The sequence below is a fragment of the Equus przewalskii genome, chromosome 32, assembly GCF_037783145.1.
Source record: "Equus przewalskii isolate Varuska chromosome 32, EquPr2, whole genome shotgun sequence".
Classification (NCBI taxonomy): Eukaryota; Metazoa; Chordata; class Mammalia; order Perissodactyla; family Equidae; genus Equus; species Equus przewalskii.
Genome location: NC_091862.1, coordinates 2,493,739 through 2,519,061, shown reverse-complemented (window position 1 = coordinate 2,519,061; position 25,323 = coordinate 2,493,739). Strand labels below are relative to the sequence as shown.

The following is a 25,323-nucleotide window of genomic DNA, read 5'->3' as shown; positions in this document are numbered from 1 at the left end:
GGGGCTTAGATGGGAAATTTGTCACAGGAAACTCAAATTTTCTCCAACAAACTGAAAATCACACCCAAGGGCCTGTCTTCTGGGAGTGAAGCTTGAAGGAAAAGTCTCCAGCAACACTTTATAAAGCCATTTTTCAATGAAACAACATCAAGGAGAATTTGGTGGTTTGGATGCTTTCCTTAAACAGAAGTTACAACAAAATGTTTTGACAAAGAAGTGCTATTTCCTGCGATTTAATATTTCATAATTTCCCCACGATGATTTTACAAGAAGCTCTGGTAAGGATTTGTAAACCTTATAAACTCTTGTAGGGGTAGTAATGTTACCATGTATGATCAATATCCAATATTGGCAGACGTCCAGCAGGCAAGGAAGAGAACAACAAAGTTAGGAGGATTCTGACCTTTTTCAGGTAGGAACTAGAAACAGGAGAGAATCCAACAGTATTACCGAGTCTCTAAGCAGATTTTATTACTGAAAAAGAATGAATGATCATTAATACAGTGTCGTCATTCTGTAATTTGGCAAGCCTGAGGAGCCAGCATTTATTCCTAGCAAGACTGATTTTTTAATTTTCTTTTCATTACCTATTCATAGCCTAACCTTCTATTTCCTGTAAACTAGAATAGGAAAACACAACAAGACAGAATTACTGAGCAAGGGACATTCTTTGGTTGCATCTTCTTTCTTATAAACATGCACTGTACTGTATAAAGGATGCTTTTGATGGATAACGTTTTAATAGGCACTGATGCCTGATACTCAGGCCACCTACTCGAAAGTAAAAGTTTTAGCCTATCATTTGGAATTATCTAAATAACTGACTTGAGCTGAGAAAAGATGCAAGCAAATGCATTTACTTTTCATCTGGCTGTCTGTGCTGTAGATGTAAGCAGAATGTACCAACCGAAACCTGAAGAAAAATAATGATGTGTTGACAAATATTTACAATTTAAAAAAAAAAACTCAGCGTCAGAAAGGAAGGAAGCACATTTTTGAGGGATTAGCATTTGCCAAGGTGATCTGGCATCTCCCACGATCCTCATGATAACGCTGAGGGTGAAAGTCGGAGACAGGAAGCTTGTGAGGTTTCCCCTCCTTGCAAGCTAACAGGTTAGCCTGGCACAGAGTCACGGATGCTGGGAGAAGACACGAGCTTCCTGGCTCTGAAACAAAGGGCTTTATTGCTCCCAGCACAGCAGGCAGCACGAGTTTTACATCCACCTGGGTCCCCCTTGCTCTCCAGGCCCATGAGGGTGATGCGGAATGTCCATGGGGGTGATGCACATACAGTGGGTATGCATCACAGCTGAGGAACTCCAAACTTAGGAACCCCCAATCTTTTATAATGGGCTGCAAACAAACCTATCTTTGTCTTTATTATTCGAGACAGTGAACAAATCTGCTCCTTGCAGATTAGATAGGCAAAGATACTCTCCATCTCCCAAGGCTGTTTGCTCTACCTCCACCCTGGGAGAGACAGTCCTAACAAAAGCTGTCCGTGCCTCTGTGCACAAGACGTGCAGAAAGCAAGAGACCCATGGAGAATGGTCTCCCGACAGTGCGCAATATTACTCCAGTTATTATAGACTCATAAATTAAGCACTTGAAAAGACAACCAACTTGCTCAAGGTCGTAAAGCTTATTAAGTTGAAGAACCAGGATTCAGTCTAGGTAGGCCTGATCCCAGAGCTCATCCGTCTCATCCAGCTGGATGGCATTCTTCTACATAAGATTACAATTAATACACAAAAGGCATTATCACCACAAACTCCTGAATTTACCACGCTGAGGCTTGAAGGGTTAGAATTTTCAATGACAGACCTATTATCATCAATCTTTTTAACCATGCCTTGTTGTCCAGCATTATCATTCTGCATTTTTCACATGTAGAACGTGAGATACAGAGAGTAAACCAGCAGGAGAATCAGGGTCATAGCATTGATAGGGTAGACCCTTGCTGTGCTTGGTCTCAGCCCTGGAAGGCAAGGCAAAGCAGGGACCACTTCTGTGCCCTTGATCCATCACCTCTTCAGACCAGGCGATTTTTAATGCTGCAGTGTGTGGCACCTGAATTGGGGCACACTGTGCAAATTTTTTCTTTAAAGCCAATAATATTGTATTCAAAATTTTGAGCATTTAGTAATCCAATTAAAAAGTTAATCCAGTTTCTGAACAAATTTTCTAAGTCATTGTTATGTGTGTGTTTCTGTGAGAATGTTACCAGAAAACACTTCTTTTAAAGATTGTATTTAAACTTGAAGATTACAGTTTATTTCCAGACATGGAGGAAGATTTTATGCAATTGAAATGTATGGTTTTATTCCCAATGTTGTTAACTGATTTACTGCTAAAATGTTTGTTGTGTGTGCCTATAGAAAAAAAGAGGCAAAATTGCCAAATTTGAATGTCTAAAAAGGGATCAGAGAGAAAAAAGTAGCCAAATTTTTTGCTTAAGTCTAACCACCTCAAGCAGGGAAAACCACAACAGGAAACCACTCTGACCAAGTACATGACATTTACTATATATATAACAAGATTTGGGTTTCAGATAGGGTAGAATCTTTTTCTTCAGCTTTATTGGGACATAATTAAGGTACAATAGGCTGCACTTATTTAAGGAGTACAATTTGTTGAGTTTTAACATATGTGTACATCCATGAAAATATCGCCACAATGAAAACACTGCTTCACAATCCATTATAATCACTTCTCTCACCTCCACAGATATATATTTTGCAAATATTTTCTTCCAGACTTGAGTAGAATGTTGATTTCTCATAAAAACTCAGGCATAAATATTTCCAAATCAAAGCTTCTTAGATTAGCTGTGAATTTTTATATTTTTAATTGGTATAGAAAAGCAAGATATCTTTATACTCTATTTTTAACTTAAGCTTTTTAATTTAATAACTATATTCTACAAAAAATTATCTGATTTGTTAAATTATGTTTACCAATTTAAGAGCAATTTTTCTATTGACTAAGAATGTATTTTAGAAATTTTAATTGTACATTATCCTACAACTTGATTTTTTTATTTCAGCAAAATGAAGTAAGATGAAAATGTTTTAATCTATAAAATTCACTGTAAATATTAACACCTTATTAATTATGTTAGATAGGGATAACTAAGGCTAATATTGTCCTATATTGTGCAATAGGAATGGCTGCGTTCTGATCATATTATAGAATTTTTATAATAATGCTCTTTAATTTTAAAGCAAAGTCATTCTGTAACATGGGTGGACCTTGAAAACATTATAGTAAGTGAAAGACGCCAGTCACAAATCCCTCATATTGTGGGATTCTTTTTATATGAAATGTGCAGAATAGGCATAAAAGTAGGAACAGAAAGATCAGTGGTCAACTCGGGTGGTGGGAGTTGGGGCAAAATAGAGAGTGACTGCTAATGGGTACATAGCTTCTTTTCGGGGTGAAGAGGATGTTCTGAAATTCGTGATTTTTCACAACTTCGCACAACTTTGTGGATATACTAACAACCACTGAATTGCACACGTGATGAATTTTATGATACGTGAATCATATCTCAAGCAAACTGTTATTGTAAAAAAATTTGTTGAGCTTCCTGGAAAAATATCTATGCAGCCCATCTTCCACTCTAATAATCTGAGTCTTTTCATCTTCTCAACCAGATACTCACGTTTCCCGTTATTTTATGGCCCCCCTAGATGACTAATGCTAATAAATAAAACTAAGACTTGGCTATGGAAAAGATTTATGAAACTGATAAATCTCAAGGCACTAGTAATCAATATCAAGAAAAAAAAGAGAGACGTCCTACAGACCCTACAGATACACTAGAATGATTTTAAGCAGATATTATAAATAGCTTCATGCAAATAAATTTGAAAATTTAGATGAATTGAACATAAAACAGAAAAATGAAACTCACCAATGCTGACACAAGAGGAAATAGAAAATCCAAATGGTTTTATAGCTATTAAAGGAATTATGTCTGTACTTAAATCTCCTCCCATTGCCACCATCCCCCCCGCAAAAAAAACAAAACTCCAGGACCCAGTAAATTCTATCAAATGTTTAGGGGGATGTGGAGAAGGTCAGAGAAAAGAAAAGGAGGAAGACTTGTCAATAGCTTTTATGAGACCAGCATAACTTTGACATCAAAATCCCACAAGGACGGTATAACAAACAAAAGTGACAGGCCAATCTTCCTCCTGTATATAGATGTGGAATTTATAAATAAAATATTAGCAAATCAAATACAGCAATGTATAAAATGAATAACACATCACAAAGTTTTGAGCTCATTCCTAGGAGTAGCATATTGACACTGTAAAAAAGAAAAGAAGAAAAAGAAGATTTATGTATAATCATAAAATTGATAAACAAAAAGCATTTGAAAGAACTTAAATCCATTTACGATTTAAAAAAGAAAAACTCAGCAGCTAGGAACATGGCGGTACTTCGTTATTATGACACAGGATATTTTTTAAAAGGTAGGAATAGAGTGGAGCGTCGCTATGTTGGTAAAGGGTATTTAAAAAACATACTTAATAGTGAAATGTTGAAACCTTTCCGTCTGAGATTAAGAAGTAAGCCAGAACATCTGACATCACCACCTTTATTCAGCATTAAAGTGTCAGTCCAAGCAGTGCAATAAAGATAAAAGAGTTGAAAAAGAGGTAACAAGACTGCCATTATTGGCAGATGCTATGATTGTGTATGTGGAAAACAAAAATTATTGGAATGAATAGGTGAGTTTGGCAAAGTCGTTAAATACAAGGTCACTATTTCAAAAATCAATTACATTTCTATGCACTAGCAACAAACAGTTGGATAAAGAAATATTAAAACATATCACTTACAATAGCATAAAAATACAAATATTTAGGACTAAATCTAAGAAAAAATGCATAAGATGTGTGGGGGAAAACTAAACATTACTGAGAAAAATTAAAAATGATCTAATTAAACGGGGGAGGGATATACCATGTACATGGGTTAGAAATATTTTTATTATAAATAGACCAATTTTCCCCAAATTGATCTATAAATTCAATGCCATCCCAATAAAGATCCCAGGTGGATTTTCGTGGTAATTGACAACCTGTTTCTAAAATTTATTTGGAAACAGAAAAGGATCAAGAAGAGCTTTGGTGATTAAAGATAAAAAGAACATGGTGGAAGGACTCAGTCTACCAGATTTCAAAATTCATTATAAAGTTTCAGTAATTAAAGCAGGTTTCTGTGCAATGATAGACAAATAGACCAAAGAAACGGAATAATTAGTTCAGAGACACATAGGGAGCGGCAGGAGCATTGAAGAGCAGTGGGAGGATATTTTTTCAATAAAAGATGCTCAGAAAAATTGGATATCAACACGAAAACACTTAACTCCTACCCTGAAACTACACACAAAAATTAATTCCAAGTCTACTGTTTATCCACCAAGAGAGTGACAAGGCAAACCAGAGATTGGTAGCGTGGTTATACAAGAGATAAAAAGTTTATATCCAGAACATATGAATAGTTCTGACAAGTCAATTAAGAGAAGACAGACAACCCAACAGAAAAGTAAGCAAGAGACTTAGGCACTTCGCAGAAGAGGGTATCAATGGTCAATACAATGTGAGAAGATGGCCATTCTCATAAAGCATGAGAATTAAAACCATAGGCTACCACTGCAGAGACAGCAGAATGGCTAAGGACTGGCGGTACCAAGCCAAGCCCTGCCACCCCGCTGATGGCAATGGAAATTGATTCAAGTACTTTTAAAAACTGGCATTATCTACTACATGCAAACGCCACGACCCAGTAAGTCCACTCCTAAGTATGTACCCAACCGATGTATTTACTCACACTGCACGTAAAGACACCTATAAAGCTATTCACAGCAGCACTATTCTTAATAGCCAAAAATAGCGGTAATTCAAACGTTCGCTGACAGTAAATTACAGCAGAGTTGAACAACAGTGTACAACACACCAATCGATGTCAAAGAACTGTTGCCACACACAACTAAAGGGATGACTCTTTCACACACACACACACACACACATTTCGAGCAAAAGAAGCCAAACGTACACACAAAAACTATATTCTATGATTCTGTTTTTATAGACTTCAAAAACAAGACAAATTACTCTGTGATATTGGAAGTCAGGATAGTGTTAAAGCTCAACAAGGAACGAAGGGGAGTGATTGAGAAGAGACATAAGTGGGGTTCCTGGGGTGTTAGGAATATTCCATCTGTTGGGTTTTTTTTAATCCAACAATTGCGTTAGTTGGAATTGTGTTAATTGTGTAACAGTTGGAGCTGTAGACTCATGTGTGTTAAATATGAAAGTTAAAAATAATAATATGGCCACGTATTATTAAGAGAAAAATGAGTGACATAGCAAGCATTGTGTGAGTTCAGGAAGGGACTATTACCACCCGTAATAGTAGCCTGACTTCTTGGGGAGGAAGGGATGTAGGAAACAGAAGATACAAGACAAAATTCCTGCTGCCACCGTACTGTCTTCTCACCTGAAGGCAGAAGGCCGGAGCGAGCGTGGTCCAGGCCTTTGCTTACATGTGGTGAGATTCCTGCTCTGTGCTCCATGCCCTCCCGCCTGGATCAGAAGAGCACAGATACTCAATTATTAATCATTGTGCCTTTCCCAAAAATGAGCAGAACCTAATTCGTAATATTGTCTATTTCAACCTAGGAAGATGCAATTGTAAGCGAAGACTTAGTAATTCAGCTTTTGTCCCCTGAGCTGTTTCCTCAGGCAACCTGGTTAGGGAGTAATCCTTTGACCTCAGTGCCCTGGACACAAAATCCCCCAGTGATGTCAGGGGACTTTCATGTCACAACTGTTGCTGGGTCTTTCAGAATAAGTTACTTTTATAAATATCTCCAAATACTGGATTCCTGGTTTGCCTGTAGACAGCCTCGAGAATCTCATTTTGGACTAAAACACTTTCTTCTGGGCTAGTCACTGTTGCCCTCCCAGAAAAGCTGTGGAATCGGATGGTTTCTGGTTTCAACAAAGCAAGTGCAGCCAGATCAAGTCCTAACTGATGAGAATTGGGTACTTTCCTCCTCTTTTGTTTCTGTACCTTAATATCCATTTATTGGCTGATACCGTATAGCTAGGGTTTCAAATTAATATTTTGTTGTGTCTTACCTCTCATTTTAATTTTTTCCAATCATGTAAAAATGTAGAAAGAATTCTTAGTTTGTGAGCCATACAAAAACGGAAGGCAGGCTGGGTTTAGCCTACAGGCTGGAGTTTGCCAACCCCTGGCTTAAAATTAAATATTAATATTTGTTTGCGTTAATCTACAGTGTAAGTGAGCTCAGAAATAGGGGCTGCTTTTGAGAATGTAGATTTGTGGTGGAGAAAACCGTACAAGACTAAAAGTATTCAGAATGTACCTTTTTAAAGGTGGACCACCTCGCTTTGCCACTCTATAATTGCCTTGCAACATATAAAATAAATTATTAAACTAAAAAAAAAAATATTTTGGTGTTAGTCTTTGAAGGCGTGACTCTTCATGAATTTACTGTATTTAAACAAATAGCTTTTAGCTAGAATATAATTCTCTTACTCATAATTGAGTATCTACCTTTGAATATGTCCTTATACATATTCCTGCTACAGCCCCTTCTACAATTTCATCTCTTACTCTATTGCCAGTCTGCTGTATTTATAAGTTGAAATTCAAACTGTAATCTTGTCTTCTTTATTCAATAACAGTGTGGGAAATGAATAGTTAAAAATTGCTTCTTGAAAAAAATCTTACTATTGAACCAAAAGGGTCAATTTCTAGAATCCCGATCTAAATGGAAGTGCAGAATCGTAGAAAATTCTCTCATAACTAGCTGCCGAGATTAATGTTTTAGAAGATGCTAATGATGTCTTAAGCTTCTCATGGGAATTACAACCACGAATTATTGGAACTACATAGTACCTAATGCAGCTTTGTTAATAATGTACATTTGACTACACTACGGCTTTATGCTAGTCTAGTGAAAAAGTCATGGTCTCAGTATGTATCAATATATAATTATTTTAAAGAATTTAGTGTCTAAAAACCAACTGTTTTCGTCTGGTCTAAAATGTGAGTTACTCTATAACAAAGGTCTATTTATTCATTTTGTCCTTGATACTTTGTAAATCGGCACTCAACAAACAAATGCTTGAAATAAAAAATTGTCATACATTTCAAAATAGTTTGATACTCAGGTCAGAGGTAATTGGAGACATCGTTGAATAGCTAAAGTTTTCATTCTCTGATTTTCAACTTTTCTGATAATGGGTTGTTTTTAAATTGACTTTTCTTGTGAAAAGTCAATCTAAACTTTATTTTTAAAAGACAAAAATATTACTATGTAATAATGTAATCAAACTCTTTACACAGTTACGTTTTGCCTTGTTGACTCCCTTTAAATACGTATTTGCGCCTTACTGTAATAGAATTATACTTGGGTGAATATACTGCGCTGAGAAATTTATCTGTATAGTCATGTAATTGTCCTACAAATCACAGAAAAGTAAACATAAAATCTTACTCTCTGAAATACTTTAAGGTTCATATGTTGTCTATATGAACACTGTCTATAGCAAGATAGTCTATAGCAATGCTGAGGTTTAACATTTAGGGAACATTGGGTATTTATTATTGCTGTATTGTAGTTCATTTATCTTTCATAATTCTGAGATGTCATGTCAATTATTTAGATAAGAAAACTGGGTTTCAGAAAGATCCTTGGCCATTAATGGCCAATGGCCCTTTGACATTCAAACTCAGGTCTGTGTGACTCTAACCTGGTGCCCTTCCATCATGGTGGTGAATGATTGCAAACAGAGGTACAATGTGCCATGGGGACCAGCAGGAGGATGTCCCTCCAGGTGTGGTTAGTAGGGAAAACTCCAGAAGTGAAGTAGACCTGGGCCTGGAAGTCAATGGTATTGAAGATAGGCCAAGTTGTCCCCTGGTAAGAAGCAACCAGAAATTCTAGTGCTTAACCCCACTGTGGGACCCAGTGACCCCACAGGGTCAGCTGTGGCTGAGACCGGGCTGCTTGACCTCATGGTACCTCCACTCCTACATGGGCTTTTCCCCAGTCACCTCAGCAAGGGAAAGTGGAGCTGCTTGGTCACTAAGTGGCTTTTAAACACGTCCACCCAGAAGTGACATGCTCTGCTTCTGTGCCGTTTCATTGACCAAAACAAGTCACGCAGCCATGCCTATCATCGCAGGGTGCAAGGTGAGATTCTGCGTGCTTCACAGAGGAAAATCGAACCAGTAAACACACTAATGTCTAAGGGAGATGGTTAGGATTTCAAGTGGGGGACATGAGAGCCAGTGTTCCTGGGGGAGGGAGGAATTTGGGCAAAGCCAGGAAGCAGGGAAGCAGAGGGATGTTAGTAAGATGGAGAGGGGAACAATTTGCTTGGAATTCACATGTGAAATGGTAGGGAACTACACCAAAAAAATGAACTAGGCTGAGTTGCCTTTGAATGCTAGGGTTTCATTAGGGTGAACATAGACATGATAGGATCCGAGGAGTGTGTTAGAAAGATAGGAATGGTTTGAACTGGGGAGAGAATGCAGCAAACACAATAAGAGGGTACTGTAACAGAAACAATTGCTAGGATTAGGAGACCAATAGGACGTGGAAAATGAAGAAGAAGGGAGAGTCAGGGACCACACTGAGATCAGAGTGACGGGCGCCTAAGTGGGGCATTCAGAGAAGGCAAGTGATGGGCTGGGGGAGGCGGCGGGCTGGAGACAGAGGGTAAGCAATGGGATTGGCAGCAAGACACTCATGAATCTTGGAGAGGGAAAAGAATGAGAAAGGGGGCTTAGTAATTTGGGAAAGGAGAGATGAGCACTTGTTTTCTCCCAAATATAGAATGCAGAGTTTAAAACGTGCAATATATCATATCCCAAATTCATTATAGGCATTGTGTTGCAGTGCAAAAAATGATAGTGATACAAGCCAAAACGACAACAACGACAACACAGTAAGATATTTATTAGGGCATTCTACAGCTCAAAACCTTCCTCAGGCTCCAGGGCTTGCTGCCATGTTCTAAACAAATGGAAGTTCTAATGCAGTGTCTTTTAATAATTAAAAATACACATAAAAAGTTAAAATTTAATGATTTTTCTCTTATTCCACATACATAAGCGTGAATACTTCAGTTCTGTTTCACTCACATTCAGGTCTATTAGAAAAACTCTTCTGGACTTCCCTTTTTTCTCATAGACATTTTTACCCCTGCAGTGCCAGTGTTCAAATCTAGAATGAAGACACTTCTACACCCATAGACACTTGGAGAGCACACTCATGTGCCTTACTTGAATTTGAGCCTTATAACAGCTCCATAAGGTGTGCAGTTCAAGTAATCGGCATCATGAGGTTTATTTTTTCACTTGAGGAAACTGGGTCTCAGAGGGTGACAAGGACCCATTCAGTGTCCTACGATCAGAGTAAGAAATCAAGCTCAGACTTGGGAATTTTACTCTTTCCCCAATGCTGCTTCCTCATTTCAGCACCTCTGATCACATGCGTGAAATTGATCTCCAGGCTGGCTCAGCGATACAATGGACACAGCCTCACCGAGGACTAAGGGAAGTGTGACTTCAGATGCACGACATTGGAAAAGACATTGTCTCAAGGTCAAAAAAGGATCTGAAAGGTCATCTAAGTTGGTGATGATCAGACTGACTGTTGGAATCACTTAAGGAGACGTCAACTCCACCAACTCCTGCACTCGCCCTGGACTCTGATTCTCTGTGTCTGGGATCGGGATGAGGGAAAACATGCAGATTTAAAAAGTCCTCTGAGGTGTGAACACTGAGTTGATAGTTGATGACTTTAAGGAAGGATTGTTCATTTTCAAGGTATGATAATGATATTAGGAAAATATATATTTTCAAGAGTCCTTATCTTCTGAAGGTACATCTGAAATACTTACTGAGGAAAGGATATAATGTCTGATTTTTGTTTTAAATTAATCTGGGGATGAGGAAAGAGGGTAAAGGATTCCTGAAGCAGCCTCGTGACAACTGTTGAAGCAAGTGGGGAGTGGGGAGTGGGAAGGGCGCTTATTATATTATTACGGCTTTGTGTATCACTGAAAATGTTCTGTAATAAGAAAATTACAGAAAAAAAAGCTACCCAGGAGAGTCTGATGACCACCAGCCTTTGGAATCACGGAGCTAATCCAACCACATAGCTGTAATTACCGAGGCTCCTATAATTGCACCTTCGCTCTCACCTACATTATATTGCTGAAGACCGCTCACCCTGTCCTGCTCCACAGTGGCGCTGACTCGGGAAATAATTGTACTGAAATAGGGCATTTAGAATACATAGTAAAGTGAAGCAGACCGAGTAGCTAGGAGTGGACTTGTTCAAGCCTGAGTTTTCTCATTTATGGTTCATCCCCCAGAAACGAGGGACATATATTCTCGGTCCTTTCTTTGATTGACACTTCATTCCCAGGTAACTTGTAACATTTCCTCTCTGACCTTTACCCTATAGCTTTGCTACTATGTATCCAGGTATGAATTTACTCCCATTCATCCTGCTTGGTATCTGAAAGCACTTTTAATTTGAAGACTCAAGCGTTTCTTACATTCTGGAAAATTCCCAGCTTTTGTTGCTTTAGCTATGCTTGTCTGCCATTCTGATTAGATGAGCTGGAACTCTCTCCGTCTATTGTTCTTGTCCCTTAAGGACTCTTATTTTTAAAAATCTCTTTCTTTCCACTCTACTTTCCAGATGTGTTTCTCAGCATTTTTCTTCTCTCTATTGTTTTCTTTTTTTGTCAATCACTATATTTATTATCTCTAGGATTTCTTAATGGTTCTTTTAAAATATCTTCTTGTTTTCTTTCTGCCAGTTTTTTTATTTCATAATTTCTTATCCCTTTTTACGGATGTTATTTCATTATATATTTCTTCAGGCTTCCTAAAGATTTCTTTTAAGCTCTTTCCAGAGTGTTCTATTGCTTTTATTTTGTCTGGAATGAATTCATCTTTAGATTGCTGCTTTCAATGGTCCTTTAGCATTTGGTTTATGCATGTGTATTAGAATTTTTGGTTGTCAGCTCATCCTACCGGGGGACTCCTTCTCTTCGTGTCTCTCTTGGTGCCTCTTTATTTACTCCCCTCTCTGGCTAACGAAGGCCTTGATCTGGTCCACGTGAGCAAGTTCTCTTGCCTCGGCGGGAGGCCTCCCAGTTGTAGCCACTGCTCAGCTTAGCTCAGCTCCTGGCCAGAGGCTGTATCAGTGTTTTCTCCTGTCCTGTGAGCACTGTAGTCCCCACCACCCGACAGGAGCCCAACTCCTTGTAGGACCTGCCAGCTTTGGGCCCCGAGTCCAACCAGAGGGCCCTTCCAACCCCGTCTCAACACTGTGCACGTCTGTCCAGATGCGGATCCCCAGTGACACGCATGTTGTTTCAAGTACCCTCTCATTTTACATTTTCTCCTTTTGTTTCTCATCTGTCATTGGTGTGTATTTAGAGCAGGTATGTGTGTGTGGCACTGGTGCTCCAGAGCCCAAACTGATCCCACCATCCTAACAGAAGCCTTAGGCCAAGGTTTTCACTTCTCATGGAAGTATTGCAAATGCCAGCACTTTTTAAAAGGTTCAAGTTGCACTGCATTTCCAAAAGCAAACACCTGTAATCTGGTATTTTTGATTTCCTGAGATGCTAGTGGGTAAAGAAGCCAGTTGGCTTGTGGGAAGTCCTGGGATAGTCCCCTTTTGGGTTTCCCATGAACGACATATTTATGTGTATATATACTTATATACATATATAATACCTTTTTCCCAGCAGAAAAGGGCATGAAACATAGAGAATAACAGTTGATGTGTTTGTGCCATTTCTTCTTCCTAGGTCTATTAAGTTCCTAATGTTATTCCCGATCAATTCTATTTTCCAGAGCCTGTGAAAATTGGGGCAGGAGTCAGGGTTATTACATTTAGTTCATTTTAGAACCTAGTTTTCATAATGTCTCCTACCTTCCTGTTGCCTTTGTTGTATCAGTGATAGCCACTTGATGGAGTCTTAGTAAAGCTGCCCAGTTTAGGAATGAGGCAGACAGGCTTTCTTCTTCCAGCCCCATTGTTTGGGACTATGCCTTTCATTATCAAGAGAAAAGGTGAAAGGCTGGCTGGGAGACTTCCAAGGCCTCCACACTGGGCAATCTCTCCCCTTGTAAAGATCACTCTCCTGAGTGACAGCCTGCTGGGAGTGGGCCAGCAGCCACGAAGCCTTTGCTAGGGGGGCACACCATCTTCATCCAGTTGATGATTCTCTATCAAACACCCATCATGTGCAAAGCACTGTGCTGTGTTCAGTGCTGGGAGTGGGAGCTAGAATCAGAAAACAATAAGGCAGGTCCTGGATATCGAGGGGCCTTAGATAAAAACCAGGTAACATAGAGCAATTCTCCAACACATTAAAAGGTAAGTCACCAACGTTCACACGCTATAATTTTCCGTCCAACACCTTAAACACACACACAACACACATACACACACACATGGTCTATTTTCTTTGCATTCAGTGTTAATATCTTAACTATCTATTTAAGATTTGGCTTTTTGTGGGGGTTTTTTTTGCAGCGTTATCTTAGGTTATAAAACGCTAGAGAACACATTTAACCACAGATGTCTTTCTGAGTTGGTAAGATTGATTTTTTTTTTAAACAAGTTAGATTAAATTCCTATCTTAAGGGCTTTTTATATCTCCACTTTCTCTCTGAAAACTTGTTCCCTGAAAATTCTATTAGGTGACCTAAAATTTAACTAAATACCAGGAACATGGGAAGATAATGAAGAAAGCAGAGGTTAGAGATACATTTCTCCATTTATCCAGTGAAGGAGCACAAACCCTACCTACTTCTGGAGACTTAATCCTCTGGGATTTCTTTTTCTCTCTCTCTCTTTTTTTTAAACTAAATTAACAACACTGACCTTTGCAGCCATGGGTTAGGCCAAAGAAGAATTTGGTTATTTAACTTTCTAACTTAACAAACTAGATAAACTACCACATGCATAGGCCACTGTGGAAGGTAGTCAACCCTAGAAATGTGTCTTTATTATACCTCTTTAATTTTTATTTAAAGACCATTCTTTGAATTGATATCTAGTAAAATGGCTTGTAAGATGATTTATACAATTACAGGATTGAAATATTTCCAGATTTGACTAATTTACTGAAATATAAAATTTATTGGTGGTTAGAAAATTAAATGACCTATAGGGCATTAACTATAGTTGACATATTTGTATCATTTGTTCTTCTGAGATGGATTAAGCTTCTAGTCTTTTTCCTGGCATTTTCTATTTTCCAGAACCTGTGAATAGGTTTATTAAATTTGGTTGGTCTTACAACCTGGTTTTCACTCTAGTTCAAAAAAAAAAAAAAATTAAAAACGTTCAAGGCTTAACCAGAAATTTTAGAATATCATTATTTATTTGTTCCAATGTTATTTATTTCCATTACACTATAGCTTAAGGTTTTACATAGATTTAAGTTTTAGACACAGATATTTATAAATATTTGTAGATAAGTGCTAATTTGAATAGGAGCTTTTTCTTTTATTAATAGTGTAAATAAAAATAAAATACTTTTTAAAAAGAAAATAAAATGTTAATATAAATTTATAGATTAAAAATTATTCTTTTTCAACCTCACCCAATGCTGCCTTGTTTCGCTTCAGTTTCGTCTTTCATCTCACATCTCAGTTTCTCTGTCTGTAAGGTAGGGTTAATAATAAATTCCACATGATTTTATTTTTATACAGCATTTCTTGAACAGCACTTAAATCTGACTTCTTAAGTGTATCAGAACTCAGCAGTACATTGAGAATAGAAGATGGGTATCACGTCTATTTCTTATTCCTACAATGTGGTATCAAAATTAGCATATGACTCAACAGATTATGTTGGGGTCTTGAACAATGACAATTAATGCAAGAATCTGTCAGCTGAGAATTTTCATGGCCTGAATATATACCAGTTCTGAGAGTCATCACGATTTAAGAATCCTAAGTTTTCTATGGATTTCAGGTTGCTTTTAAACCCTTGTTAGTAAACTAATGCTGGCTGGGACCTACTGTGAATTGTAGGTTGGATATTAATATACCATTCACATATAACACAAATAGGAATTTTTAATGAGAGTCAGAAAAACAAGAATAATTAACATTGGTTTAGAACCTTCTACGTGCCTGGCATCATACTGTAGGTATTTCACATATTCACATTTTTTATTATAAAAATAACACTGTGGGGAGGCCATACTTATTTTCTAGCCACACAGAATTTTCTCTTTAGCAATACTACGTGTACTTACTTTGCACATCCAGCAATCGAATTGGCAGCTTTGCAAACTAATTCTTTACTCTAAGAGCCAAGTCATTCTTGGTAACAGCATCATCAGGAATAAAGCTCTTACTGTTAGCATTCAGCTGACACTACGGCTGATAACCCGCATGGCATGTGTGGAACCTAGCTAGACAGTCCCGAGCTGTCTTGACACCGTGATGCTCACCCACACACACACACACACACACACACACATACACAAAACAAAAAAACAAAAGACAACTTGAGTCTATAAAGGAGCATGGGAACTTCAAGCATAAAGGAACAGAATGCTAGAACATGAAGACGCCATTTATACACATATGCTTTTCTGCAAGCCACCACACTTTAATTTTGAGGAAGAGGACTAGAGATCTATTGAAGAATTCATCCCTCCGTGGCATGGGTTCAACACCTCAGGCTGCTGGGCTGAAAAGCCTCCTTATGTGGCTGCACTGCACTGCTGCAGTAGAAAGGAGGGCTGAAGACAAAACCCAGCAGAGATGGCAGGATTCTCTTCTTCCCCACAAAAGAAGAACTCCAACTGGTGGAGAGAAAAATGATCTTCCACACTGGAAAAAACAAAGTAATGACAAAAATAAAGGGGCGTTGTTGGAGCTCCCTATTTTCACGACTTAGCTTTGGTATTTTAAAGATGAAGCCTTTCTGTTACATCACAGACACTGTAAGAAACCACCTTTGGTGGAAAGAAGTCTGTTGAAATGTGAAATGTGTTCTGCAGCCAATTTTTTCTTTTTTTTGGCGGGGGGGGGGCGGGAGGCCTGGGGAAGGGGGCAATTAAAGAGAAAACACCTAATGAAACAAGCATCTCTAAAATTGACAAAACTTGCCATTGCCATCATTAGGTCTCCACATCCACAGGGACACTTAGAGGCGCTAACACTGTGTTCACATAGCATTGCCCTGTGCCAAAGGAGGTACATCAAATGACTCTCCTCTCCGCTTTTATTTATTATGCCAACTCTGTGGTCCCTTATCTATGTCTGTGGAGCGTCCGCAGAGACAATCTGTCTGGGAGAAGACGTGTCTTCTGAGCAGAGACACAAAGGGAGTCGGACACTGCGACTTCACGCTGCATGAGACTAGGGGACGACAGCGTGCAGGATCAAAGGACACTGGAAAGCAGAAGGAGAGCGGCCTCTGGAAACACTGGGAGGGTTTCAAAACATTATCGTGGAAATACACACACAGAGCACCATAGTTTATCCTTCTGGGAAGAAGGCAGCTTGCAAAGGTCTGCTTTGATGCGACCCCAACAGAAGGGAGTCGCCCTGGAACGGATCATAAATAATCAGGGGACACCCGGGGGGACATCCCGGGGGATGGGGCGGGGTGAGAGGAGCGGACGCAGGCCCTTTGTGTGGTCAGTACTCGCCGATCGCTGGACAGTCACGCGCAGAAAGGGTGTCTGCACCGCGCTCTCGGTCCCTCCGCCCTCTACCGCCCACACCGCCCCAGGGAAGCCAGCACCGTCGGAACCCAGCACCTTCCGAACCCAGCCCCGCCCGTCGGAATGCAATAATACCGCAAGGAGCCCAGCCACGCGGGTTCGAGCCCAGCACCGTCGGAACCCAGCCCCTCCCGTCCGAACCCAGCACCGTCGGAACCCAGCACCTTCCGAACCCAGCCCCGCCCGTCGGAATGTAATACCACTGGATCGAGCCCAGCACCATCGGAACCCAGCATCTCCCGAACCCAACACCGTCTGAACCCAGCCCCTTCCGAACCCAGCCCCGCCCGCCGGAATGCAATACCACCGGTTCGAGCCCAGCATCACCCCAACCCAGCCCCTTCCGAACCCAGCCCCATCGGAACCCAGCCCCGCCCGTCCGAATGCAACGCTCCGAGTTCGAACCCAGCACCGTTCGAACCCAGCACCGTCCGAACCCGGCACTGCCCATCCGCGCCCCGCCCCGCCCGTCAGCCCCGCGCCGGGTGCGCCCGAGCCCCGCCCCGGCCCGGCCCCCCGCTCGGGCGGGCGGCGACGAGGAGGGCGGGGCGCGCCGGCTCCGGTGCGGGCGGGCGCAGCAGCACCTAGCGGAGGCCGCCCGAGGTGCGGCGCGGGCGCGGGGGCGGGCACGCGGCGCGGGGGCGCGCACGGCGGGCGGGGCGGGGCGGCGAGTGCGGGCGCCGGGCGCACACCGGCCGGCGGGGCTGACGGGGGCGGCCGGCGAGGCGCGGGGCCGCCGAGGCCGAGGAGCCGGAGGCTTCCGGGGCGGCGGAGCCGAGGGTCCGAGGGGCCGAGGGGCCGAGGAGCCGAGAGCGCGGGCAGCCGGCGAGCGGACCGTGAGGGCACGCGGTCCGCCGGCCCGTCGCCGTCCCCCGTCCGCGTCCCCGTCCGCGTCCCCGGCTCCGCTCCCCGGCCCCGCGCGGCCCGGGCGGAGGACGCGGCGGGAGGATGTCGGCGGGCGGCCGCGACGAGGAGCGGCGGAAGCTGGCCGACATCATCCACCACTGGAACGCCAACCGGCTGGACCTGTTCGAGATCAGCCAGCCCACCGAGGTGAGCGCCGCGGCCGGCCGGCGTCCTCCCGGCCCCTCCCCCGCGGGGACCCCCGCCCCCCGGACCCCCGCTGCGCGCCCCCCGACCTGGGGTGGCGGCGCGGGCCCGGCTCGGGGGGAGCGCGCTCACCTGTGTCCCGGGCCGGGGGCGGGGGCCGGGGGCGGGGTCTCGGGCCAGCGACGCCGGCTGGGGCCAGGATCGCGGGCCCGGGGAGGGGTCTCGGACTGGGGGCGGGGGGTCTCGGGCCTGGGGTGAGGGTCTCGGGCCGGGGGAGGGGGTCTTGGGCCGGAGGAGGGGGCTCTCGGGCCGCGGGAGGGGTGTCTCGGGGCGGGGGAGGAGGGTCTTGAGCCGGGATAGGGGTCTCGGGCCCGAGGAGGGGGTCTCGGGCCTACGGTGGGGGTCTTGGGCCGAGGGGGGTCGTCTCGGGCCGAGGGAGGGAGTTCCGGGCCCGGGGTGAGGGTCTCTGGCAGAGGGAGGGGGTCTCAGGCCCGGGAGAGGGGTCCTCGGGCCCGGGGTGAGGGTCTTGGGCCGAAGGAGGGGGTCTTGGGCCCGGGGTGAGGGTCTTCGGCAGAGGGAAGGGGTCCTGGGGCCGGGGTGAGTGTCGCGGGCGGGGGGAGGGGTCCTCGGGCCCGGGGTGAGGGTCGCGGGCCCGGGGTGAGGGTCTCGGGCCGGGGGAGGGGATCTCGGGCTGAGGGAGGGGGCTTCGGGCGCAGGCTGGGGGGTCTCGTGCCAGGTAGGGGGTCCCGGGCTTGGGGTGAGGGTCGCGGGCCGAGGGAGGGGGTCTCGGGCCGGGGCTGGGGTGAGAGTCTTGGGCCCGAACAGGGGTCTGCGGCGGGCGGGAGGCGGGCGCTTGTCGCGGTGTCCGCGCGGACTGCGGCGGGGCCCGCGGCGCTCCTGACTGTGGTTGCGCGGACCTTTGTCATCCGAGCGAGCATGTGACGGGCGGCGTTTGGCTTCAGTGGGTTTTGAGAACTTGGAGGTTGGCAACCGCGAGTGTAGGGTAAATAGCAGGAAAGTTGTGGTCCTGGTGCGGATCTGCTGATAACGCAGCCCGGAATTGAACTCGGGGCAAAGGAGCTTTCCTCCCATTCGCTACTGCGGCTCAGGTGGGAGCGAGGGCGCCCCTCCCCCGGCCGGCGCGACGGGCGTCCGCGGGGCGGGCCGGGCCGGGGAGGGGACAGGGTCGGCGAGGGGGCGGGGCAGGGCAGGGCTGGGGAGGGGACAGGATGGGGGAGGGGGTGGGCATGGCCAGAGAGGGAGAGGGGACAGGTTCGGGGAGGGGGAGGGAGAGGGAACAGGATTGGGGAGGGGGCGGGGCAGGGCAGGGCCAGGGAGGGGACGGGATGGGGGAGGGGGCGGGCATGGCCGGGGAGGGAGAGGGGACAGGTTCTGGGAGGGGGAGGGGACAGGATGGGGGAGGGGGCAGGCATGGCCGGGGAGGGAGAGGGGACAGGTTCTGGGAGGGGGAGGGGACAGGATGGGGGAGGGGGCGGGCAGGGCCGGGGAGGGAGGGGGACAGGATGGGGGAGGGGGAGGGCAGGGCTGGGGAGGGGACAGGATGGGGGAGGGGGCGGGCATGGCCAGGGAGGGAGAGGGGACAGCATGGGGAGGGGGAGGGGGAGGGGGAGGGCAGGGCAGGGTGGCTCGGTGTCCCCGGGCCCGCCGGCATGGCCTGGCCTGGGGTGGCCAGTCCTGGGCGTGCTCCAGAGCAAAGGAGGAAATCACACTTGCCCTCGGCCTGGGACAATGGAAGTTGTTTATAGCCAAGCTGCTGAAAGAGTTCCCAGCAGCTTTTTGAAAATGGATTTGAGTCCCGTCAGTTGGAATAGGAGCAGAGAGTGGAGGTGAAAGTCAGGGGGACCGGACCTGTGGGTCGTGTCCCCGCAGCGCGCGCTTAGCGCCGTGGTTCATTCCTCAGTCCGGGCTGTTGCGCAGACTCCGGCAGCATGAAATACACCTGACACGCGATTTGTGCCCTCTTGGGGAATTAGTGTAGTTGCATCTATTTTTGATCTGTTCTAATAGGTAATTCAAAGTTAGTATTATTTTGCTAAAATACCAGCTTTGGGTACCAATCATGTTGGGCAAATTTGAACATTCTCATGAAATTTAATCGTTTTTCGTATCATGTAACGTCAGTTTATATTTTTGAGTCAAGTCGACTTTTACTATTTCAACTTCTTGATTTTGCCTGTTCGGAAGGACTTCTTGTTTTCTGTGTTCTGGGTGGAGCTGTTCATCTTAATCCTTAGATGAATGCTGCTATGTTATCAGGTTCAGGTTGTGGATTTGAATACTGACATGTTAAGTTACCAGCGATTCACAGCTCCTCTTCTCTGATGATTCTGTGAGTTGGAGGCTAGGCAGCAGATTAATACTGTGTAGTTGTGTTCATTCATAGACTTCGTCGTGCGTCTTTGGAAAGGTGACTGTAGTAGTTCAGCTTCCAGGATTGTGTCATCTTTCAGAATAATGCGTTCATTTTTCTTATCTCCGGTTAAAAAAATTCAGGTGTAAAAAATTATCTTGGTGCACAGTTGTTTTTTCTGTTTGAATGGATTTATTTATCATTGCTTTTTTTGAGAGATTTCCCAAGTCTGGTTGAGAAAAGGAGGATTTTTTTTCAGTTGGCAATAGATAATTCAGTTTACTCTTAGAGATTTTAAATTGAGTTGGCATTTAAAAAATCTGGAATCAGAAGCAGATTATAGTTAATTGATTTCATTAAATTCTGTTTGTAAGTGCTCAGTTGGAGCTTTTTCCCTCTATTTTCTTAGAGATATAAGTAGTTATTAAAGTAAAACTGGCCTGTCATTTGGAGAGCTACTTTTTTCATCGTTATTCTGCAGGTGAAAAGTTGCTGTGGGCCTGTGTTGAGGCAAAGCCAAAGTTGAAGGACTGTTTTTGAAAATGATTGTGTATTTCATTTAGTAGCTTTTTCCTCCCCACTTATACCTGAACATTTCTATTTCTAGAAATGATTCTCCAGGATTGTGTGAGAAAGCTTTTCATAATGAAATAAATTGGTTTTTTAAAATGCCCATATGTTATTTTTGTTAGTTTTTTCTTTATCTAGTCCTGGTTCACACTTTTTTCTTTTCTCGAGAACCTTTGCACACTACTGAGTTATTCTGGTCTAGGAAGTTAAACCTCACACTTATCATGTTGTCTCTTTCATTATGATGTAGATAAACTTATTTCATGTTAATAATTCTCTAAACCAGTCTTTCAAGACCAGCAGTTTTAATTTGCTTTATCAAAACCTGTGTCTGAAGATTTTTACCATCTCATGTAAATTTCTACTCTGGCCATCACAAATCATACTTACTAGCTTTCTACAGGAATATAAGCATTGTACTGGCTTTTATTGTGTTCAGTAAGCGTTGAGCAAAGTTACTGCAGAATTTCCTCTGTCGGAATACAATTTATGCCTTATGTTTAGATATCTGGATGATCTTTTTATGTGTGTGTAGGAGAGTATAGTTGTGGTTTATTTTCTTTTGTTTGCTTTTTCAGAGGGAGACAGTGATGAGCATCTGTCCTCAACTTTTGTAACTCCGTAATCTCTGATTGGTGGTTTCTGGCGGCCTTGATAACCGCTCATAATTCTGTGGTTTGTCTATTTAGCAAGTTGATTTTGGATTACATTCGCTTTTTAAGAAAATTAGAATATGTTTAAAATCAACCTGGTTAAGTTTGCTTTTTCTTTCATATTCTCATTTGTGTGTGAGGGAGGGGCTTCCAAAGGGAAAGCAAGTTGTATGTTATCCTTGTCCATTTTTACCCATCGTCACTTGGATCCTAGATTCTTTTGGAATTTTAAAATGAGAGTTGGTGATCTAAACTTACCGTTGACGTTTTACCACCAGCAGATTGATGCTAAGCCGAATTAATATCTTGATTACTCTGGAAAACTATAGCTCATAATAAAAGCTTCTCAAAGCTTTTTAGTCCTGTTCTTTTCTTATTCTTCATGTTAAGGCTTTATTTCTTTTAGGGATTTCTAATTATTTATTATGATAGAGTGCTGGTAGCTGATTTTTACTTCTCATTACCTCCTAGAAGAGGGCTTCTCTGGTTATCCCAGATCCCCTGGGTGTGTTTTTGTTTAGCTTACCCCAATTTTGTCCTTATGGCTGTGGGTTTGTTGGTCTCCCTCCCTGATTACCTGAAGGAAAGAGCTTAGGGTTTTATTTTTTTAAGCATTATTCTTCTAATGCTTGTCTGTCACATGGTCAGTGCTCAATAAATATTTTGTGGAAAGAATTTGAATGTGGCTTCCTTTGTGTTTACCTTTATTCCTGACAAAACACAGGATATATGCTTTTTTAAAACTTAAGTGAAATTGTCTTTTAGATTCTTAAAGAAATGCAGCAACTATGTGAGGTGGTTGACCACTGTGCTTCATGAGATGTTTCTTAAAGTCATTTCTTTTGTTTGTTATTTATCGAGTCCAGTGCCTTCTTCTTGCACTGATGGGAAAAATAACCTAGAATTTGTGTGGACACCCACATATGCTTTATTAAAGGTGAATGTGTTGTGTTTTCATACTTGAGTTAATCTTGAGAAGTCGCGTGGTGAATCATGTTGCCCAGAGGTGTATGTGAAAAATAGCTTCTGGTTTGTGAGCAGAGGTGGAGTAGGAACTTGTCAGGTGAAGCAGTCATGAGTGCGTACGCACGGCTGCGTATGAATTCCAGACTAAGGCTCAGGTTCTCACTCTGCTTTTCCACACAACGTAATGACGTTGAAAACAACAGACGCATTACTAAACATTGGTCCTTCGCTGGATCTCTTATTGTGGTGATGGATGTGACTAATACAGAGAAAGGCAGTCGCAGGTGATGTGTTCTTAGTGTGTGTAGGTGTCTCTGTTCCTTTCTGGTTTTGTTTTTGGTACCTTGAGCCTCAGTGGCGCTTATAACCTTTGTTCTGTTTCCTGTCGTAACTGGTAAGGTTCATGCTTGTGTTGGTGTGAGCCTGGCAGTCTGAGGTGGAGCCCTCGTTTGACGTTGGTTATCTTAAGTGAGACTGCATCCAGAGGAGCTTCAATTTGCTGTGCTCCTGCCAATGAAAAGTGATTTTACTTTATGCAATTTATAGACTTAATGGAATGTAGATGTTGTAACTATTGGCTTTTCCAAAACTATCAAATTTTGATTGCGGTTACTAGTGGAATAGCAGTAGAAGGGGTTCTTTCATATTCTTGAAAAAAATAGGAGTCACAGAATATCAGGATGTGGTACCAAATTGGTGGGAAGCTTAAGAAGAAAAGGTTTAAGCGTATGTCATTAAGGGTTTAATTGAGCACTTGTAGTGTGTAAAGCATTATTACTGGGTGTTGGTTATTATTCTGGTGGCATAGATTAATTCCTTTACGAGCAGTTTTACCAGACTTGAGCTTTGGCGTAACGTCAGAAAATGCTAATAAATAATATGACAATTATTAAGATAGAAACCTGTTTTCCTTTATTATAAATGAAGTGGATATGTGAGTAGTATTTGTGGAACCTTAATTGGAAATTGTTTTCAGGTTACATAGAGTCTGTTGATTTTTCTTCAAAAGTTTGCTATTTCTATTAGTTTCCTAGATGATTGTATTTAGGATACATTTCTTCACCTTGAAGATGCCTAGGACAGGGATGAAGATTTGTTTGACCTACATTTACACTTGGAAGTTAGAAACAAAGCAGTGTGCCAAATCCCACAGTGCCACTCACCAGCTCAGGGCATGTCCCAGACTGTGGGCTGACACTCACAGGCTGGCGGGGCCTGAAAACGCGTTGGTAGGCCTCTGGTTGGTACTCCCACAGGTGTGAGTTGCCAGCAGCTGTGGACATGTTGTCATAGCTGGACCGTCTTTATGCATGAACTGTCCGTGGGCTGAAGCTTTCTCTTAACATTTCCAGTCGAATGTTGGGGGCCAACTAAAGCACGCTGAGCGCTGGTGCCAGGGACGCTTGCTGACCTCCAGTCATCTGGTTGAGGTTTTGTTCTAGCAGCAATAAAAATAGAAGACTTCACCCATCATTTCGGCATAAGTGATTGACCAAACCCATGCTGTAGTTTAATTTAGGAAGTGACCACACTTTACAAGGTGAGAGGACGCACGTGTAGAAGTGGTTCATGTGTCAATCAGGAAGATGTCTTCCACTGTAAGTTGATTCCAGAAGATGGGGAGGATGGGAAGCTTCGTACTGGCGAGTTTACAGGTGTGTGTCAGGAAGGAAATTATTTAGAGGAACTAAGATTGAGTAGTTCACTCTGACTGGAAAGTAGCCGAAATTTCTGTTCTTTTATTCAAAAGAAATTTAATGTTACAGAAAATTGTGTGTCTTACAGAAAATAAGATGTGAACTTTTGTGGACTTGTTTGCTTTTTCATGTTTTTAGGTTAAATAAACACAGCATGCTTTGCCTTCTGAATGTTGTCACTAGATTCTAGTTAAGGTGACCCATGGAACACTTGTGTGACTAATAATTATACCAGGACGACAGGCATGGACTGCGATTGTCGCCATAACTCTAGGTGTAAACAGGATGAACTTGCTGAGATGTTTGTGTGCTTAGTTTCTGAAGTCTCAAACTTCCTTAAGTTGACTAGGCCCCTGGTGCCCAGCTGACCTGGGCAGACCGGACGAGACCGTTCACAGGAGATTGGGTGTTTTCTGTGCTTTTTAAACCGTCTTCCACGGTGGCAGGGTGGAGGCAACCTGAGAGGGGCCCTGTCAGTGTTGAGTCCAGCTCTGCCGGCATCTCTGCTACAAATGGTGTCACTGGTGGTCGCGAGTGAGGAAGTCTTGCGTGCTTCCTGAAGCTCCACCTGAGAGTCTTGCGTGTCATAGCAGAAGCGAGCTGGAGCCCCAGAATTAAGACCCATGAAGAGACGCTCATTCGTTTCTGTTTGGGGTTTTGCTGGTGAAGAGCAGTCCAGTTGTCTTGTTCGTTTCGAACCGAGGCTTGTAGTTCTGTTGCTTGGTTTCATGCTTGTTCTGTTAAAGGAGAGTCAGACTTTCGCCCTTTGCGAATTTAAACCGTTTGTTCCTTCCAAGAATGTACTTTCTGTTTACCCTTGTTTGCTGATAGTGGTGCTTTCCACGATGACCTACCTGTTATTCTTTGTATTTCCTGATTTTTACAGGAGAACCAATGAGGTTTCTGTCTTAGTTTTTTTTGTGCCGTTGTTGGCAGCCTTTGTACCGAGACCCGAGATTGCCAGTTCCCCTCTGGCTTTGAATCCGGTTCCGTATGTTTAGTAGAGAAGATGAAATGGGAGTAATAATAAGACCACTGTTGGACACAATCAATAGTTAAAAATTATTTTATTCTTAAAATGTATAACTTCTCCTGTATTCATGCTTAGTATAAAATCTATACATTGGGAAGATGTCCTTCAAATACGTTATTTTTAGGTGCATCTTAATATTATC

General features: G+C 43.1%; 2 protein-coding genes across 36 annotated transcripts in view; one reads left to right on the top strand and one right to left on the bottom strand.

Annotated features, from left to right (window-relative positions):
- Nucleotides 1–15,697: 15,697 nt before the first annotated feature.
- LOC139080755 (uncharacterized) lies at nucleotides 15,698–18,989 on the bottom strand. The gene is made up of 2 exons (XM_070602928.1): nucleotides 18,024–18,989; nucleotides 15,698–15,942 (listed from the first exon to the last, which is right to left on the bottom strand). The coding sequence occupies exons 1-2, from the start codon at nucleotides 18,981–18,983 to the stop codon at nucleotides 15,787–15,789; spliced, it is 1,116 nt and encodes a 371-aa protein (XP_070459029.1). The 5' UTR covers nucleotides 18,984–18,989; the 3' UTR covers nucleotides 15,698–15,786.
- AFDN (afadin, adherens junction formation factor) overlaps nucleotides 17,494–25,323 on the top strand; it is a 140,093-nt gene continuing 132,263 nt past the window's right edge. For 33 of the 35 annotated variants that reach the window (XM_070602887.1, XM_070602868.1, XM_070602901.1 and 30 more), the window contains exon 1: nucleotides 17,494–17,894. In XM_070602887.1, the coding sequence (XP_070458988.1) occupies nucleotides 17,790–17,894 (105 nt within the window). In that variant the 5' untranslated portion in view covers nucleotides 17,494–17,789. Of the gene's footprint in view, nucleotides 17,895–18,854; nucleotides 19,001–25,323 lie in introns of those variants that run through there. The other 2 variants (XM_070602889.1, XM_070602890.1) reach the window with 2 other exon arrangements.

Coding starts and splice junctions, on each gene's coding strand:
- LOC139080755 (XM_070602928.1), bottom strand. CDS start 18,983: ATGGGAGGAAAGCTCCTTTGCCCCGAGTTCAATTCCGGGCTGCGTTAT. Junction 15,943..18,023: donor GCCCCCGGCCCGGGACACAG/GTGAGCGCGCTC, acceptor TGTTTTTTCCAG/TGTGGAAGATCATTTTTCTC.